The sequence below is a fragment of the Zonotrichia albicollis genome, chromosome 1, assembly GCF_047830755.1.
Source record: "Zonotrichia albicollis isolate bZonAlb1 chromosome 1, bZonAlb1.hap1, whole genome shotgun sequence".
Taxonomy (NCBI): Eukaryota; Metazoa; Chordata; class Aves; order Passeriformes; family Passerellidae; genus Zonotrichia; species Zonotrichia albicollis.
Genome location: NC_133819.1, coordinates 80,397,616 through 80,418,173, shown reverse-complemented (window position 1 = coordinate 80,418,173; position 20,558 = coordinate 80,397,616). Strand labels below are relative to the sequence as shown.

General features: G+C 40.7%; 1 protein-coding gene across 1 annotated transcript in view; it reads right to left on the bottom strand.

The window, feature by feature from the left end:
• Positions 1 to 1,655: 1,655 nt before the first annotated feature.
• Positions 1,656 to 20,558, bottom strand: part of ANKH (ANKH inorganic pyrophosphate transport regulator) — a 103,180-nt gene continuing 84,277 nt past the window's right edge. The window contains exons 9-12 of the mRNA XM_005484297.4: positions 12,416 to 12,545; positions 11,651 to 11,774; positions 10,976 to 11,075; positions 1,656 to 8,696 (exon numbers count right to left, since the gene is read on the bottom strand). Of these exons, the coding sequence (XP_005484354.1) occupies positions 8,580 to 8,696; positions 10,976 to 11,075; positions 11,651 to 11,774; positions 12,416 to 12,545 (471 nt within the window). The 3' untranslated portion in view covers positions 1,656 to 8,579. The remainder of the gene's footprint in view (positions 8,697 to 10,975; positions 11,076 to 11,650; positions 11,775 to 12,415; positions 12,546 to 20,558) is intronic.

Below are 20,558 nucleotides of genomic sequence, written 5' to 3'. Positions count from 1 at the left end.
TTCCTGATCAAGAGTTTGATTTGATTTTGGGTTGCCTTTTTTTAGGATACTGCTTCCAGACACTACTTCTCACTCTCAATTCCAAAAGTATTTCTATAAAACTAAAAACAAGTCAATTTTAGAGAACCCAAAGGCACAATTAGAACACGCAAAGATGAATTCAGTATTTTTAGGCATTTCTGTGACACTGTTCCCTGTAGTACCCAAGCATCTTTCACCAGCATTAGTGAATGTTATCCTTATAGCACCTCTCTGAGATTGGAGAACCCTCTGTGCTTGTGGTATCATGTTACAAGTGGTGCAGTCTGACCTTGCATGATGTGGCCTCTGAGCTATCTTTGCTCAGAAACTGCCTCAGAACTGAGACCTCCTGGGAATTATCCAGGGAGCTACATGGTTTGGTTCTCCTTCATGATGGCTTCCTGCTGGGAAGAGAAAACAGTTCTTGGCTGCTGCTTTAGGTTCTGCTCAACATTGGCAGTTTCCTTCCAGACTGACCTTGTGGCTGGCCCTGCTCAAAGGTGCAAAGTTGGAGAGAGGCCTGTGTGGCACTGGCTGTGTGGCACTGGCTTCTCCACTGCAAAAGGTGCAGCGACGTTTGCTCTCTGCTGTGCTCCTAGCGCTACAAAGTTTGTGTTTCTCCAGTCACTGGGATCTTCTAAGAGGCCCAGAGAAGCTTTCACTAAAGATAACAAATGAAGGGCTTCTCTCTTGGCCCTCCAGTATGGTCCCTGCAGGGTAACACAGTGCAGGGTGCTTGCAAAAGACACTTGAACTCTTTCATTTGCAGCCACCTGTCCGTCTGTCCACATGCACACACTCAGTCCTCTGCACTCACATGTGCTCCTCCTCAGGCACTCCCAGAAGCTTTCTGTCCCATGCAGGGGAAACAAGTCTTTCCCAAAGGGAATGCAGCTGAGCTCTGCTGCCCAAACCCCATGAAATGCATTTCAGCCATTCCACCACAGAGAGCCAAGTCCACTTTGAATTTCTGTGGCCTGTGGTGGTAAAATCCCTGTCAAACAGCTCAGGGGGCTTTGACACTGCTTGCAATCCCAACTTCAAGTCTCTTATCACAAACCTTCCACAGGTGTTTGGCTTCACAAAACTAAGGCAGAGGCAGTAACACCACAAAATAACCCAAATTATCTAAAATAAGGGAGCAGACAGAGCAATGTTCTGAAAGATCAAAACCTGACATGATTTGAGCTTGACTGCCTGCATGATAGTGGGGGCTGTTTCTGCCATTTGAAACACAAGTTAAGCCTTGCATCCTGTGCATTTGCTTTTTAAAAATATACAAAGATATTGCAAATAATTTCATTAAACCAAGTGAAAAACTTGCTGATGGTAAAAAGCAAGGAAATGTCATGTACAAAAATAGGTATTTTTAACTTTTTTCGAGATTTTGGTTTTGCAGTTTTGTGGTGCCTGCAAACTTGGTGGATAAAATCAGTTGATCTAAGTAACCAGTTAATTTATTGCCTGTAGCCTTCCAATTGTTTTATTCTAGCTTAGGAGGGATTTTTTGTTCATCATAATAGGCACAAAAGCAGAGTTACATTTGCTTTGGAGAGCAAACTACAAAGTTGAGCAATGAACTTTAGTTCTAGGCTCTGCTGTTCTCTGCATGTACACATATACCTTACTTGCCACCCAGGCACTAGTCTCCTTAAAAGTTAATGAATTTTTATTTTTTTTTTTCAGTTCTGCAATTTTTTCTTTGTATTTCTGTTGTGGGTTTTTTAATGAATTATGGATAAAGCTGCTGTTCCAATTTTTACATCCATTCCTAAGAGGGGATTTATATGCTCTCATTTACAGGCAGGCCAAGCCATTCTATTACATAAATGTAAGTATTTACTTTGCATTACCTTGATTACAAAGGGGAGTTATGGGAAAGGGTAGCTTTTTTAAAATGCTGAATGATGCACATGAAGAGAGGTGGGAGGAGCAGGTAGTAAGTGCAATTGCTTGTTGTTTCCAGGCAGTTGTGCTTATAGAGTTAATGGGAGAAGTGCAGTACAGTACTCAAATACTTTATCTGCAGATACAATAGCTTGTTTTTGCTTTGCTCTCATTGTGGGCTCCCAGAGGGTGGGAGGGTACTGCAAAGCTGGCTCTGCAATACCAAACTTTTGTCATCAGCAAAAGAATCTGTGCAGCTCAACATTTTTGCTCACACATCTACATTGTAGGCCCCTGTTAGGCACTGTCTCCCAATCCTGAACTAAAAGCCTAAAAAAGGCAAGCAATCTTAAGTCCTTTAAGATGAAGGGACCTTTCTAGGTTCCTGGTTGAATCAGAGAACAATTTAGGTTGTAAGGGGATTGCAGGCAGTTTTCTTGCTAAATCCCCCTCCATTCAAAGCAGGGCCACCTTTGATACTGGACCAGGCTGCTCATGTCCAGATGAATTTTAAACCTAATGGATTACCCCTGTTAATTAGACTTTTCAAGTCATTATACATTCACTTGTGAAATACACAAAACCTGCATGTCTCAAACTATTCTGTGCTGTTCTAGGATGCACTGCTAACTTTGCTGGAATAGTCTGGATAAAGGTTTTCACTAGGAAGTCACAAGGTGGCTGGAGTTAAGAAATTAACTTGAATTAACTCATTTAATTCTTGATTTTAGCTAAAGATTCCCCCCAATTCCTTCTACTTTTAGACTCACCTTTCCAGCTTAGCAAATGTGAAGTAAAAAACAGTCCATCAAAGAAGAGTTCTGTTGTAAGCTACTTTTTAATCACAGCATTAGTTGACATTCAGTCAGCATGACTATTACATTTTTCTTCTCAAAATGCCAAGAGACAAAATAAGCCTAGCAGGAACCTTCAGAAGAAAATGAGGAAATATCTGAAGACACTGGACTTGGAATGACAGAAAATAATGAGGTAAAACTAATAAATTGATTCGAGCAGTGACAAGGTCTGTTAAAACTAAAGAAAAGTTTCCCCTTGGGATTACAGACAAAAGAGCACCTAGAAATAGAGGGCCATCCTTCTGTTTTACTGAGATGGATTGGATGTCATGGTTATGAAATGTGGAGACTGAAGCTCATTCTCTAACCCTGCAATTAATTTGCAGGAACTGCAGCCAAAATGCCCTTCTGTGCAAGTCTGTGCTCCAAGCGAGCCTAAAGCTCCATCTCTCTGCCCCCGTACTTTGTCTTTGGCCTTTTTGTTCAGAAGGTGACAATTGCTGAGAGGTCTGGCAGGGGTTTTGCTGAGGATTGCATCTCTGCACTGATAATTAAACTTGGCTCTCCAAAGCAAATCCACACAAGCTGCCTGAGCTTGGAGCCAGGGCTGCCCTGCATCCCATGCCCTCCTGCTGCTCTGCAGGGCTGCTGCAGCTTGTGGCCATGCTTGGAGCCAGTTTGCTGCTAAGCTGACAATTCTGCCTTGTTTCACAATGCTGCCAGGCTCCTATGCAGTGTGTTGCAGGGCACAGAACAAATTCAGAGCTCCTCTTCCTACCTGGGCCTCTACCACAAGTCCCCACAGCCTGTTCTGCACTGCAACCCCTCCACAGGACCTTACTGCCTTCAAAAGAGATGGTTTCCTATACTCAGTAGAAAGCCAAACATGAACAAGGGAAGGGAATCCTGACATTTTATGGTTAAGCTGGTATTTGGGACATGCCAATTTGCTACCAAAATTACAATAATTTTCTCATGTTTAATTAATACTTAAGTGACATTTCCCCAGTGCAGCCCTGTCAGTTACTCAGAAACTGGAAGACACCTCCTTACTGCACATTATAAAACCTGCATGCTGGTTTATTTCTGCTTCAATCATCTCCAAAGGTGTTTCACACTCCTGTCTCTGAAGGCTCCTCTACTGGGAAGGAGGAAGTGGTGTTACACAGACACACTGCTCCTCATCCTCAGTCCTCTCCAGGGCAGCTGAAAGGGAAATGGTGTTTTCTGCCCTTTGATTCCCTCCTCTCCACACCATGCTGCTGTCTTTAGGAGGGATATACAATATCTGTAAGATTTTCAACATGTCCTCTTTATCTCCCATTCCAGCTCACTAATCTAAATCATGTTTTAGCTTAATGGTATAAGGCCTGCTGTTTCATTTACTCTTTTGGGTAGCTTAAATTGCAATTTTTAAAAATGGCTTAGTACTAGTCCCACATTGAGATCGTGTTTAGACTTGAACTCTCGTTCCAAGGAACGATTCAAAGGTCATAACAAACTTGCCTGCGCAGCACTCTCCTATACACACCCATACACAAATTCCAAGGCTTTCCAAGGGTTACTGCCACTGTCCCCAGGAAGCAGCCAGCTGCACTCGAGCCTCTGTCAGCCATGCCACAACCACAAGGCCTGGGTGAGGGCGGAGCCCACCCTGCCCTGCAGCGTCCTGCGCTTCTCCGGCAGGGGCCGGCATGCCGAAAGTGCGGGGCGCTCCCTTCCCCTCGCAGCCTGCAGCCCAGCACAAAGCCGTGCCCGACGCCTCTGGCTGCCCTTACTGAGAGCATCCATCCTTTCTGCCTTCTTTCCAAGCACGAGGCGCCATCCCATAAAAGAAGGCGCTCCTGCCTTCAAAAGGTTTCTGTTCGTGGGCCGTGGCCTGCCCTGAATCAACTGCATTCACCAGCCAAGCCTCCGTCTGGGGCTGCTCCTCCCTGGCTGCACATTCGGTGGGACACCGAGCAGGAGCCAGACATAAATCTCCTGCTCAAAGGAAATATTTAGCAGCAAAATGAGTGGAAAACAAAAAGACTTCTCTGTTACTTACCCAGTGCTCTCACTTAGGGGGGCTCTATCTAAAGAAGCAGGGATCTGAGCCCTCCTGTGTGGAGCAGCTGTGCCAGGGGGACGGGGAGCAGGATGTCCCAGGCCTGGAAATGGCTGCTGCACCCACATGGCTTCGAGCCCCGGCCCAGAGATGCACAGCTTTGTCCATCGAGTCCTGTGCTTGGTGAGCCTGAGAGCCTGCTTAGGACAGGGAGGGGGAAAAACCTGCAATGTTTTCTCTTAATTCTGAAAAAGGAAAGCTCAATACACATGAACACAATTTTATGTACTTATTAAAAGCTGAGGAACATGAATCCACAGCTTATGGGTGTTCTGCCCTTATTTCCCTCTGTGTGAGCTGCTCTGCAATACAAGATGTAAGATGCAGATCAACTTTTTTTTCTCTTTTTATTGTAACTTTGTGTAATGCAGTCTGGAAAGGCCAAGTCTCCACGTGAATTCACTGAGATGACGGTGCTCCAGCTCTCTGACACAGAAACAGGACGGGTTTCTATTGCAAAATAATTACCACAGAGATAGATAACCATTTCATAAGCAACAGCACAAGGGAAACACAGCTAAGCCATTGCACTAGAACTCAAGGAAGTACTTTTGGAAAGGAGGAAGTGCAGGACAGGGCATGTGCCAGCATCTGCCTGACAGAGACACTGTCAGTGATGCTCTCACTGGGGCTTTGGCCACAGAGGATGCCTGCCCACTCCCAGCCTGCAGCCCATCACACACTGCCTGCTTCACCAGCCCAGCTCAATTTGCCACTAACAGGCAGCAGGAGGTCTCAGCAGGTTGCTGAAGCTCCTGCCAACAGTCCCAGAAGCAGGCCCAGTGTCTGCAAGGGACAGAGGGAGAAATCCCTCCTCACCGAGCACCCTGCCTGCCCACCAGCGGGACCAGCACGAGGGGCTGGCTGGGACCCGCTCCCTGCAGAAATGTCATCACATTCTGTTAATCCAGCAGAGAAATGTAAAGAAATACACGACCTGCAGGAAGCAGAAAGAGATGCAATGCACATGTCCTTATGTCTCTGCTTCAATTCTTGCCCAAATTTCACCACTCCTGTGCTCACTCAGTATCTTGCAAAGTAAGGGACTAAGTAAGTATTACACACACAACTGAAAATTTATCTTTTACAGTACCATTAGTTTAGCTCTGTATGACAAATAATTAATTTTAAAAAAATCTGTTTATCTTTTATCTAAAGTACAAGCCTCAGTGTTATCCTTTGTTTTCAGATTTTTACTTTGTGGTGCAATCATTACCTTGAAACCTACACTGGTAAGGCTCAAAATTCTTCAAAAGTACTGCTGTTTGAATTTTAGTCATGTACCAAAAGAAATGCACACATTACACAAAAATATTTTCCTGCTTCATCTCTACAGTTCCTGAAAAACTGCATCTTGTGGACTTGGAGACAAATGTACTGGAGACACCAAAACTACATGAATAGAGGAGACCTCAAATGGTCACTGTTATCTGTGACTGTCTATATACACCTTATATACATATGACTGTCTGAGAACCTGTATTCATGACTGCGTACAGTTTACATCCTGCACACATTAATTTGTCTAAGGGTTTTTTTTTTTTTTAAATTGTTTTACTCTACCGTCAAAAAGTATTTACCCTGTGGTGACACAGCAAACATGATTACTGGTTTTACTCTTACCCTCCCAGCACCACTGCTCATTAACCATAAACTGATTTAGCAAATCTGTCAGGTAGCACAGTAATGTCTGATTTTTTTTCTTATTGTATTTGCATATGTAACAAATTGATACAAATATTTCCAATAAAATGTAAAGTTCATTGATACAATGCCTTTAATGATGGCCGTAACTGGTTACTAGTCAACTCAGTAGTTTTGTAGAGACATTTTTAGCTGAACTTGGAAAAATAGGAAACGTATTGTAGTTTAAAATAAATGTACATAATATACAATATATATATATATTTATACACATGTGTATGTCTACATACACATATACTGATAAAACATTTAAAGTAATGTTTAGTTTTGATCAGTTCTCTGACTACTGGGACTACCTGGCAAATAAATCTAGAAACAGAATTTGTCCACAATTAAATAATAATTTCCACAACTTAGAAAAATATACTTTTACTAAATAAGGTTTAAATTAATTGATTTATGGATATAGGATGGAGGATCATGGTTTCCAGACTCTGACATGATTAAATCTGAAAGGACCCAAGCTCCTACAGACCAGTAACAAGTGCTGCCCTGCAGCCAAACACAGAAGAGCACAGAAACACAAACTGCTGCCACAGCAGCACTGGTGACACCCAAAACCTCCCTGCTTCCCTCACCTCTTACACAGCCTTCATTTCCACCCAACCTGAGTCTCCCACCCGACCTCACGCTGTATTTAAGGCGCACTCCAGCCACAAGCACAGCTCCGCAGGGCTGATGGGGATGGCTCCTTGCTCCCACTCAACACTGCCGTGCGAGCCAACAGATCATCAAAGCCCCTGATTTTCAGCTTGGAGGACCATCAGTACTTGAGCTTCACCACATGGATTTTGATCTACTGCATAGGTAAATACGTTACAGCAAAACATACATTTGTGTGTGTGTGCGTGCATGTGTATAGAAGTATATATACACATGCACACACACGTGAGTACGTGTACATCTCTGTATAAAAAATTTCATGGAACTATGTCTAGTAATGTTATCTAGCATGGTATCCTGCATACGTTATCTGATCTTACTCTTTTTTAATATAGAGGCACCAGAAATAATTATAGAGAGCAAATCAACCTTTAAAAATTAAAGTTAGGTCAGTGGACAAGAACTTTGGTAAAGCTCACCAATATTTATTTTTGTTTTATTCAAATACAGTCAAAGTCTATCAGTTGCCATCACCCTCTTCACAAGAGGAAAGTGCATGTTTTTTTCCTAAAGAAAATTATATGTAAGGTGGGACTTAATGATTACCAAGAAAATTCTGAATTAAATGTTTATATTTTTCAAAAGATTACTATCTTTCCGATGGAATGAAAGCTAAATAGAGTTCTTGTCCTGTGTGTATTTTATTTATCAAATTCATATATATATATAAAAATATATATATATGTATGTCTCTGTTCATGTACCTGTGTGTGTATATCCATATCCACACACTTTCAACATGAGAGAGGAACCTGTTTTTCTCCACTTTTTATGGGGAGACTCCCACGTTCCTCCCTGTCTTGTACCCTGTGCAGTATAAGCTCTAGTGATGAGGCCAAACAAAAAGATATAGTTCACCATAGTATATTAGTTTATGTAGCAAAGTCATTTTCAAGCAAGTAAAATAAAGCTCTGTATTCCAAACTTCTTTTCCATTTCTGATCAAGAAAAGGAAGGAGAAGGAGAGAGGGGAGGGAGTGGGGTTATGGCAGTAGCATTGAGCCAGTGGCACGTGGCGGTGTGAGCGTGCGAGCGCAGGTCCGCACACACACAGGCGCACAGGAGCAGGGCTTTGGTTGACAAATGCAGATTGTCCAGAGAAGGTGGATGCATAAGTAAGGAAGACTCTACAGTGATGCAATTGTATCTTTTACGCTTGCATGGAGTGAGAAAAAAAATTCAATTGGAAAAAAAAAAAGAAAAAAAGAAGCAAAGACCTCTTTTTAGGTCCCTCATCAGTGAGAGCATACTCAGTATGCTAGAGAATTTATCTGAAACCTTTTAAATCAAGGCCTCTTTATTACAAAAATAAAAACGAACAAACAAAAAAGTATGAGAGACGACAAGATGCTGAAGCGTCACTCCAATCGTCCCTGCAGAGAACAATTGCATCCCATTTATTATTCATTCTCTTCTCTCATTTCTACGATGTCTGTCATTTCCTCCGTGTGAGGCATGTCGGTCATTGCAGAGTCTTCACCTTCTGCAGCTGTCTCATTCTCATTCCTCTTCTTTTTCTAGATTGAAACAAGCATCCAGAAACCTATCAGTAAGTTGTGCATGAACACGCTCCCATCAGCTTTGGACACGGAGGTGGGAGAAGTGAGGTGAGAATATGGTTTGTTAGAGTATGTTATTAAAAACTAGAATATTTGTGTCATATTTGTGGCTTGCCACTAACGACTTGGCTTAACTTAGAAGATTTCTGTAGCCTTTCTGGGGCTCAGTTTTCTCCTTTCTAACATAAATGCAATCAGGCATTTCTTATGCTAAGCGACATCCAAAACAGGCTTCAGCAAGACTGGAGGGAAGAGAGCATCTGGAATCTTTTACATCACAGACTTCTTATTTAAAAAAAGGAAGGAAAACAAAATGTGAAGGAAGAAAAGCTTCTCTCAGGAGGGAGGCGAGGTGGCAACCTAATTTCTCAAATGTCAACCTTCAGGAATTTTACAAGATGTGAGCATTCCGGTTTTTCTTAGTGTTGCTGATCCACTGTGATCTCTTGCCTCAGCAAAGCAAAGTAATATTAGAATATTTTTGGCCAGAAGGAGCAGGAGGTCATTCAAGAGTCCTATGATTCATCCAGGATGTCCTGGATTAGTAAAGCTAAGAAGAGTTCAGGCCCCTAAAAAACAAGTTGAAGCATCTGTTCCTTATTATCCATTTCTCAGCAGGCTGACTAGTTTTACTGAAAACAATTGTACAGCTGACAAAATATTCCCACAGGTATTATTGATTCAGCTGAGATGGGTGTATCAGAGTTCCAGAAGTTCAGAGGTATCTACATAACATTTGATCTGCAGCTCTCCAACTGCAGGTCAGAATAACCTGGTGTAATAGGGCTACTGGTTGGCTCTGCCACTGTGACACTGAATAAAGAATAAATTAGGCTGGCACAATTATTACTCCTACTACCTGCACTCACCACTGAGAAAAATGACTCGCAATGTCCCTGGTCAGAAAGACTCTGTGAGCTACTATGGTAACAAACTAGCAACGAGGATGTTGTGAAAACAAAGGTCAAGACAAGCCATTTCAGTGTCTTAAAGTTTTACTCTTCGGTTCTCAAGGCAAACATGATAAATTAATTATGACAGACATTATGATTCTTCTGTTGTCTTATGAACCTTGTACACTTTGAACTCGTGCCATGGCCATGCACTGTCAACACATATCAAAACTGATTTTAGGTGGTTCCAATATAAGGCTTTTAGATATTCCATCTTCTGTAGTTTGGTTTTTTGTTTTAAAATAGAAGTGGTAGGTATTTCCACTTGGCACTTTCTAAGAAGTCTAATGAAAAAAAAAGTCACTGCATAGCTTATATTTTCTGTTTCCATCCACAGAGTCCTCCTGTACTACAGAATGACATACACACCTTGCTGGTTCTGCTTGGAGCTGGACCTAGTGCCCTACATGGTGCCTTGAACACATAACTGAAAGGGAACAACATGCAGGTACTGCAATGTACCCAGACACCCAGCCAATATTTACCCTGTGTTTGACCTAATTTAGTAGAATCTTCTTCAAAATTCATATTTCACTGCTACTCCACACATGCAGGATTGTAGTGCTTAAAGTATGTAAAAAAGCACCTGCTTAATTATTTATAAGCTCTAATTGTCAACTGCTGCAGGAATATATTTTGTTTTAGGCCACTCCTCTGGACAGCAAAAAACCATAAGCATCTGTGCTTCTTGTTGACTTTCAGCAGAGCTGGTTTTATAAAGAAATAAAAGTGTATATACAGAGATATATGTACTACATAGTGTATACCCACAGATGTAAATGTATACACTATGTAACACTACATAACACCTTCCATGGGAAAGAACTTGGAACTCCTTGGAACTTTAAGGCTTCTTCCAATCCACACCATTCTGTGATTCTATGATTCTATATACATATAGATACACATATTGTAAGCTTGGATGAGTAGTTCCTATGCCTACATAAAGATGCTGAGTTGTACTACAGCAGCAAATATACAGCACAAAACTGCTGGTGGTAAGGACAGGATGTCCATGATACACGTGTTTTGAGGAGCAAGAGGCTCTCTGACTGCAGACCAGCATGTCCCATGGCCTAGATGCCCATTAACAGCTGGAGAGCACCTTTTGGTTTTATTTAAACCCAAAGACTTTCCCAGCTGCACACTTCTGAGACTTGACAGGGAAGCAAACCAAAGTGAGAATTCTGGGGAGTTTCGTTGCTAAAGTGTAACTTAATCTGAACTCAAACCCACTCTATTCACCACCTGCTTTCATCAGATGCCACAGAAACTAATTCTTACCTGTTTCCTATAGACGTAACAGGCTGCTATTGCAACCATGGTGGATTCTCCTACAAAACCAGCGAGAAGGGATCCTACTCCAAGAGTGGCTCCATGAACTCTGTTGGAGGCATAGAAAGAAAGCAGTCATTGTTGTGTGAGAGTGCATGATTGATAATTACATTTTCACTGGCATATATAACCACTCTGATGATAGAAATATTTTCTTCAAAGACACAATACACTGCCTAAGAGAATAACTGGTATTTTAAAGGACTTGTTTGTTTTTAATGGCTACACTGTTTAGTAAAAGAAGCACACTGAATCAAATTATGGACTAAGAATTTAAAGTCTTGTACAGAGTGCTGTAGAATAGATTATTAAGCTTATAAACAAGATATTGTTCCATTAGCTTTCTTAACAGTGAGTTTGTTAACATGGAAATAAATTCCCCTTAGGATACATTTTTGCCTCTTTGACATTTGTGTATTTTTTCCAAATTGTGCCTGTCTAGAGCAGTCATGCTTGTACATTTGTAAATGTTTCTTTTCCAGACAGTGACACTCATTAGGCCTTGTATCATGGTTAGTATTTGGAGAAAATGTTCCCAGCTATGCAAATTCAGCTATCAAGTGACAGGGAAGAGGAATGAAGAGGAAAGGAAATACAGGGGTTCTGTGAGGAATAATGATTTACCCTAAGTAAGGCAGCACGATGAGACTGGTGATGAGGACGATAATCCGCAGCACTGAGCTGGGTGCCAACACAAATGTCTTCTTCAGAGTCATCAGCCAACCAGTCAAGTGTGCTCTGACAGTCACTGTTCATAAACAGGGGAGAAAAAGAGGCAAGAATAGTAAAAAAATAAAGTCAGTAATTTCATATGCAGCTTTTCCATGCAGAGAGCACTGTTCTGAAATAACCACTGCAAAACTTACTGCTGATAATTTTACACCCTACTGGAAAGCAAGTAGATCTTATGTTCAAATTGCTCTAATATACTGATTTGGGAAAATGAAGAAAAAAAAAAAATCTGTTATAGACAGCACTTGTTCCTAAAAGTTGTTCTCTTTTAGAGAACAATTTATTGGTCCGTCCATTCTGTTTTCTTCATTAAAAAAACCCCAAACTGTCCCCTTCCTTAAAGAGAAGTTCTACCAAGGAAAAATTTCCATCTGGCTCCTGTGTGGCATAAGGTGTAACAGGTACAAAAAGGGTATCTACATGTACTTATTATTGTATTTTTAGTTTACCTTTATTATGAAACTGTTTTGTCACATAAGCAGAAAAGACTAAAAGATGTTGCATTTAATTACAGAGATAGAAATCTGAAACAATTTGATTATTGTTGTCCACTTTGTCTTGCTCTTTGATAGAAGTATTAACTTTTATTTTATAATGCTTATGCTCTGAAGGAGCCACCAAGGTTACAGAACTTTTATTTTCTTTATATTTTTTTACCTGGAAGTGGAAAAAAGGAGAAGATGCGCAAAGGAACAACACACAGCTCTGCAAAAGCGAAGTCTACTCCAATTATGTCAACTAAAATCTTCTCTGACACGTTTGGCGTCCAAAACATCACAAAACAGAGCTAGAAAGAACAAAATTAAAAAATCTTTATATTTCAGAAGGGAAGCACAAGAAAAGGTAGGCCCTCCTGGACTAAAAGATTTGTTTACTTATGAGTAGGTAACTCTACTAATGGTAAATATACATAGTATAGATTTATATTTAGCTTGCATTTGAATACATGTGTGTACATAAGAGAGATACCTTAACTTCAGAAGCAATTCCTACTCTTAATTTTTCTCACATACCAAGTGTGATGCATAGAGAAAGAATTTTTATGGTTTCTGCAAGTGGTTGTACTTGAATGGTCTATTGTTATTCAAACAGTAAACTCCCACATTTTTACAGCACTTGATCTGGTTAAAACACTTGTACTCCTAAACAGATTATCAAGTTTTTCAGTAACTAAAGATTTGAAGTCCTCCAAGACCCAGAGATCTGACCTGAATCTAAGACTAGGGGTTTAAATTTGCTGCTGGAAAGTGTACTGTTGGTATGCAGTAAGTCTGCAGCAAGGCAAAGGTGTTCAGCACAGTCCTGCAGACATGGTGCTCTCAGGCTACAAATCCACTAAGTCTTCTTGTTCTCATTAAAAAGTGTGCTGTTTACTCCATACAGGAAAGGGAGATATCCATGAAAAACCCATGCCAATCGGTACAGTGGTAGTACATGCTGTTTAATTTTTTGGCCAGTCCTGAGGTTTCCATCTGAGCTGAAGGGGGTGTTGGCAGCTGCAGGTCTGGCTTCAGCTCAAGACACTCACTGAAGAACAGTCCTGACAGGACTTTCCCTATAAGAAAATGTACCTTCAGGTACACTTGTTATTTAATTTTTGTGATTTTAAAAATTACTTCTTATTGTTATTCTTGTAACAATATTCTTGTAATGATTATTCTTGTTATTCTTATATTGTTATTTATTTTAAAGTGAATATTAAGGAAGTAAGCTGACTGAATGGTGCAAAACTGGGGACCTTAAATGCTCTGGCATTCCTCTTGTCAGGTTACAAATCTGTGTACCCTGTAAATTATGCACATTGGCTGTACAATAGAGTCTGTAAGACTCTATAACCACTCTGTTATAATTTAGCCTACCACCTAGGATCATAGCAGCTAGCTGTTTTCTTTTATCCAGTCACACCCTTACATGCTCAGATGACTTTTCAAACCAGTCTCTGAAGTCCTACCACCTCTTAGACAGCTGGGATTGCATTCTTATTCTTTGGTAGGGTGTCAGAAGTTGTCCCTTCTCCTTAGCCTCCAAGCACCCAGACTGCAGGAGCTTCCCAAGGCCTGTCACTGAATGGCCTGTGGGAGGTCCCATGTTCTGACCCTCTGTGTGGTGAACAAAACATTTCACACTCCTGCATAAAGGCCCATCTTCAGTTTTCTTCTCCACTTCTTAGGATAGGAACTACTATTTTTTTATTACAATTGCATGTTTTACTTTACTAATTTGATGCTGTCTTGCAGTGTATCTCCATCACCTCTACAGAGAACAGTAAGTGGAGGAAAGTAAGAGCAGAAGACAAAAGAACTGAGCACTTGTTGTGCCAATCTACTTGTACAAGGTATGACTGAAGCAGAGGGGACATCTAGAGCAGAGGGGGTTGTGTGGTTGAGAATTCAGTTATTAAAAAGTAACTGTACAACAACAGAGTGAATTCTTTCACTGCTGGAGACACCCTTAGGCAGACTGCAGTCACTTGCACTCTCACTGCAAATGACCTGTAAAGCAGTCATACAGGGAATATTTTGTCAAATCTTTCTTCAAAGCCTAGGAAATAAAGTAAGATATAAAGATGCCCACTCTTCATTTATAATTTGCTGTTTTCATGAAAGCAAGGACCTTTACACTGTTTTCACTGCACAATGCCATTTAGTGCCCTAATGAGCAGTATAGTTGCTGCTGCTGCCAGATTCCACATGTGTATGCTAACAGCAGCGCCTGCCCACTGCCAGCAAAAGGCAAACAGAGCAGTCTTTCCCTCTGCAACAGCCACTGGAAAGTGTTGAATATGGTTAGAGAGGCAAGCAAATGAGTCACCAAAGGGACTGTGCTCAATTCTGCTCTCTCAAGGTTTCCTTCTGGCCCTAATAGGAACAGAGTCAATCCCCACCTCACTCCCACCAGAGTAAGGTCAGGTTGCCAGTCAGGGAGAATGGCTCACACCAGGTGGTGAGTGGTCATTCCCCCTCAGCTGTTGCAAACTACAGCCTTCCCCACCCCTGACCAGCAGAGAGCTGTGCTGGTAAATGGCTGCAAAGAGCACTTACATGGCAGCTGGTGGGTAAAGACTGCTAAGCTCAAGAATAAGCAGTTTGAGGAGGTGAGGCATGGCAGCAGAAGGACCTTCTATTTTTGTCTCAGCATGCTTCCATCCTTTTGGTTGCAGTACTGATAACTAGTTTCATTTTGCTAAGAGAGCCCTCTCTATCATCTTATGGGATAATATTCTCAATGCCCAGAGGAAAAAATGTATCAGGAAAATAAATTAATGCTTTGCATCATTCGAGCCCTCTGCAATTCAAATCCTAGAGTGCTTGTGACTTTACTGTTTCAAAGACAAAATGTAGTGGAAAAAACCCAGGCTCTACTTCAGGCAAAGAATAACACTAAACATGCAAAGCAGGAAGGTATTTCAGTTGCTAATTTTGTTACAGATGGCATGTTCTGAAAATAGGATGAAGTCAGCTTTTTTGTGATTCTGAGTGGTCCTCAGGATGATTGCTGTTATCTCAGTGAAAGGTGATGCCTGACAGAAGACTGGAGAAGATGGTAACAGTAGTCCAGGAAAACGTGGCACAGACAATTAGAGATTGGCTCTACTGGAATACACAGTGCTAACTTCTGTGACTCAGATCAGGAAAGATTTTAGGAAGTAGATTTACCAAGAGGTAAATTATTACTACTGTTACTAATTATTATTACTGTTTCCTATGTTTCTCCTAAGTTAACCCTGTTTTTTCCCCCCACTTGCATTTCTATGCACGTCTGCAAGGTTAAATATAGAATAAAATGGCTTGGTTAGGGTTACAGCTATACCTTCATTTAATCTAATCAAGAGATGAAGACTAAACAGTGAAAGCTTCTGCAGAGGCAAGCAGTGTGCATGCAGAGTGGCACTGCAGCTTCAGGGTGCAATTGCATTTTGCTGTTGAGTGTTGTACCTGGCAACTCTGCTGAGGCCAAAGCATTTCAGTGTTTTGGGAATAAGGACTTTTCTTGTAGAATTCTAGCAACAGAGCTTATTTGATTTTCTGATGCCTTATGGTATGAGTGCAGCATGATATTAATAAAGGATAGTTTTGTTAAAGACTTTGATTATTTAACAGGAACTTCAACTGACCAGTGATGAGTGCTTTAAAAATACAGGAAGAAACAAAGATGTAAATAGCAGAGTGGAATGCTACAGAGAATAAGCAATTCTGCATAATGACAGTTGTATGTATTACCAATTATAGTGTCAACAACAGTTACCTAAGCATTTCTGAAGTTGTTTTTAGTAATTTCAATTGATCTGGAGGGTTTTGCGTTTTGGTATTGTGCTACACAAGTAACATTTGAAAGACTTTACTAAATATGTCAAGAACTCACAGCACCATAAGGAAACTAGTGCAGCTGTACTAGCTCACATCAAAGCTCCAGCTAGATTAGTACTATCTCCCTGCTAAAGGTCACTGGGAGATGCCAAGGGGAAGGGCATAAAAAGCAGGGCAAGTGTAAGAGATGCCTTTCCCAGGCTGCATGGGAGTTATGGCTTCAGGAGCTCAGTAATCCTGGTGCACCTTCAGCCCATGCAGGTTTTATGCTCTGTTATCTAATATTAGTGATTTTTTTTCAATACAGTTGTGCACTAAAGTAGAAAATGCTCTCACTTGTGGCTTAGATAACTCTTGAAAGAGTTAGGCCTATTTTTATGTGGAACCTGGCTATCTGCAGCTAACAAATTCTGTGTCTAAGCATATTCAAAAGTCAAAATTAAAAACTTCTACTGCCACTGAGCCTAAGAGAATGCACCAAATCTTTTTTTCCAATAGGGAAAGTACAGAACTGCCAGTATTCATTTCAATTTCTCTTTATTCTCTTAAGTACAATTATAGCATTTGACTTTCACAAATGATTGTGATGAAAGATTGTTCATGAGATTTTGTTTCAAAGGCTGCATGTGTGAGTCTGAATGCTTCTAGTTCTTGAAAAATAACAGTCTTTTCATAGGCCTTGCATCTCCTGGAAGCTGTTTCCATTTATTCTGGTTGCTGACAGGGATTACTAAACCTCAGAGACCCACTACATAATGGATTATAATACATTATGCTAACAAAGGCTATTGTCATGTGTATAGCAAACTGCAGGGTGCCAGACTGATTTGCTTTTCAGCAAACTTGTAGAAAACTGCCTATTTTTTGAGACGTTCATTGATAAATATAAAGCACAAAATAGTATCCCAGTGAGCTATGAAGAACAGTACAACTTTTCTAGATTTCGTGTAGTCTTCAGTAAGAAGAAACACTGGCAGATGACAGAGACATGGTGTGGCTCTATGTTCCTCAGAAAGAAATTAAGGAATCCAAAATGGATGTTTTTAAAAATAGGTTAGACATATGCCAACCTGGAATGAGTCTGGAATAACAGATTTTATTGTGGAAGATGGTTAACCTGGTAAAGGTTATTCTGTGATGAAATGCAGTTCCTATTTTTCTCCTGCAAAAACCCTCTCAGCAGATGTTTCATATATTTTGTTAAACCTGATATATTTGCAGAAGTATGGCTGTCCAAGTCAAGTGTTTTACCCTAAAGATATTGTTCTATGTGTGTATTGAGGATTGCAGCTTAATTTAACCCATGCCTTGTTCATTTCCTATTACCATTTATGCTACATTGGTGCCCAGTGAGGGCAGAGGAAACCCACTTTGAAAATTATTGCACATCTCAGCTTTGAATTGCACCTAGGGTCTTTGGGATAGTATCAGCTAAGTTTTGAACTTTTACTACTATGGAAGAATATAAATCACATGATTTAGTCTTTTGAACTGTGCAATAAACAAATCAAAAAGTAGCCTGAGTCTTATGTGGTTGGATCTCCTGATTTGCCAAATGTCTCCATGGAGTCTCTCTTTCTGACATAAACAGAACTTCCATAATTCTCTCTCCTTTCAGAGCTTGTATCGCACAAGATAAGCTCATTTCACAGATACATTTTTGAACTCAAGATAATATCTTGTTCTAACTAGCATTCACGTCAAACGCTGGATTTCTCTTCTCTGTTCAATAATCTATTTTGTAAGATGTTGGGAAAAAAAGTAGTTTAATTTGTTAGTGCTAAATAGCATTTTTTCGGCTATTTCAAATCCATACCTTCATCGACCTTGAAAATTTAGGTCTCTAAATGACTACATAGTACTGGAGCTTTTCACTCAAAATCTTACTCTAGCATTTTATTTTTAAAAGAAACTGCACTTCTGTATTTTTATGAAGTAAAAGTAGAAAATAAGTAAAGACAGTTTGTAACTATTAACTGCTTACTAGTATGGAAGCAACAGTAAAGTTAATAGCTACCCTCTTTCTCAGATTCCCCTGGAGCTGTGCTTCCGTGTTGCACAGAGGTGTGGCACAGAATACAAAGTCCTAATACCTCCTGAAGCTACCATGCACCTCTCAGTTGAAAAATACAGAAGGAATTCAACAGGGCTCTTATGAAGGAAGGTTATGCAGCTACTCATTGACTTACACAAATAAGAGCTTTTGTGTTTTATTGTGGGCCAAGAAATCATAAAGTCAAGGTTTTATTACAAAGGCATGATTGCCTGTTGACAGGAAATTGTATCTAATTTACCATGAAAATAATAAAGTAAAAACCTTGTTGTGTTTAAAGACTTAAGCTTTTGGGTTTTTTTCAGTTTGGTTGGTAGCTGTTTTCTTTTCTTTTTTTGAAGCACAGTTGTATAAAGAATCATAAAGTTCTTTGCAATCTGTGGAGGAATTACTGGGTTTCACACAACACCAGAGGCCAGCATCACTGCCTGGCTAGAGAAGCTTGCTGCAGACCATAACCTGGTCCTTGCCAGAGTGAGCCTGCAGACTCGTGCTATCTCTGCTGTATTTCCTGTCAGACAGCAGCCTTTGCAGAAACACACCTGCAGTTTTGAGGAAATTTTGATACACAGCAAACAACCTGAATTCATCATCCCAAATTGTTGGAGACTCTGAGGCGTTAAGTCATGGACCACAGAATATTCTGAGCTGTAAGGGACCCACAAGGTCCAACTCTTCAGTGAATGGCCCACACAGGGATTTATCCCACAACCTTAGTGTTACCAGCAGCATGCTCTGACCAACAAAGCAAATCTCAGGGCCAAGGCTGCTGTAGTCTGATGCTCTGTTGAGACACATTATGATGTGTGTTCATGGGCCATGTAACTCAGAAGAGGTCAGAAATTGGGTCCTTGTGTGGGAAATGTGAAGTTTTGAGGAACAGACTGTCCAAAGCCCCAGGGAACTTGTTCTGACTTCACAGCAGACACTGCTGTGCACAAAGGCTGGACCTGATGAATTCCTGAGGCCTTTCCAACCTGAAAAATTGTGGGGTCCCATGAAACAAAAAGCCCTGGATCTGTGAGCTGTAAAAATGTCAGACCGCAGTCACATCTGAAACTGATTTATGATAATGACTTGAATCACAAGGACATTCTCTGACAATGATGATCCCTCGGGCACATGCAAGTCAGTATAGATTTCTGTGCACTTTGTGTTCTGTGCAGGGGGGGTAAAGCTGCAATCAGCCTTCATAAAATTTGTCAAGTGGCAAGGGAACCAGAGCCTGCTTGTTGGGACATCCCCTAACTTTATATCTCCTCCTGAAATAATTGGTTTATACATATCTAAATCTCCCCCCACCTACCCCAGCTTTTCAGAGTGACAGAACACTACATTCTTTAGAAATAAAGGCATGTCCAGCAGCTGCACAATTCACTGATGCTGTGATAGCATTAACACAATGCCACATCTGCTTTCTCCCCAGCTGCTGCTGAAAGTACTTAGGTGGTATTTTCCAGGCTGCGTTAGGTCACTAAATTGTTTAAGGTAGTCATTATATCTTCCCAATGAATTATGCTGCCTGATTTTTTTACAGAAAGAAGAATATTTTACTTCACTTATAAAAAGCCTTAATAAACCAAAGATGTCATTTTTCTGGTCTCCTTTTGATAACTGTCCATCTCCCATCTTAGTAACTTTCTTCTGTCCCAAGTTTTCTGCACCCCTTGCTGCTCTTCCTACTGTGAACACTGAGCAGAAACATTGCTGCAGGGACAATTTTTGATGCTTCCTTTTCTGCCTGCTCCAGCCACTCATGCAAAACAGACCCTTTGTGTGAAACCTGAACAATCATGAAGGAGACATTAATCTCCACCTCACTGGAGCAAACAAGAAACCTTTGTTCCAGGACAAAGGCTCAATGCAGTACCATGGATAGGACAAGGCCCTTGGGAGGATTTCATAAAGTCTGCCTCTGGTGGTTCAGCATCTTCCTGCACAGGCAGGAATGCTTCAATTCGTGTCTGAAACAATTTACTGAAATGGGAACTAAACCTGACCTTGAAAAGGTGAAAAGCTTCTTGAGCAACTATCTGCCAATATGCCCTTTTCCAAATGTTATTCTTTGCCAATATGCCATTTTCCAATTTTTTTTTTTTTTTTTGTGCCAGCAGCCTGAAGATTAAGAAAACAGTCTTGGAGTTAAGGGATGGGCAAAATAAAAGAAGTCAAAACAAATTGCTCCACTGGATGAGTAGATGAGTTTTTATCACTCTAAAAGGTGTCCTTGACTTTAGTCTATAACAGTATGGTCTACAACAATAAAGTAAAAACAAAACAGATTAAGTCTTCAAAGTTAATGCTGCTTTTTTAAAGTATGGATGTTCTTGATAAGACTTGTGAGATCTTTTTAATACACTAAGGCTGTAATGAGACCATTGGTGAAGTAAGATTTGAGAGATTTGGAGAAGTTTGGAGAGTTGTCTGTGTTTTTCATGCT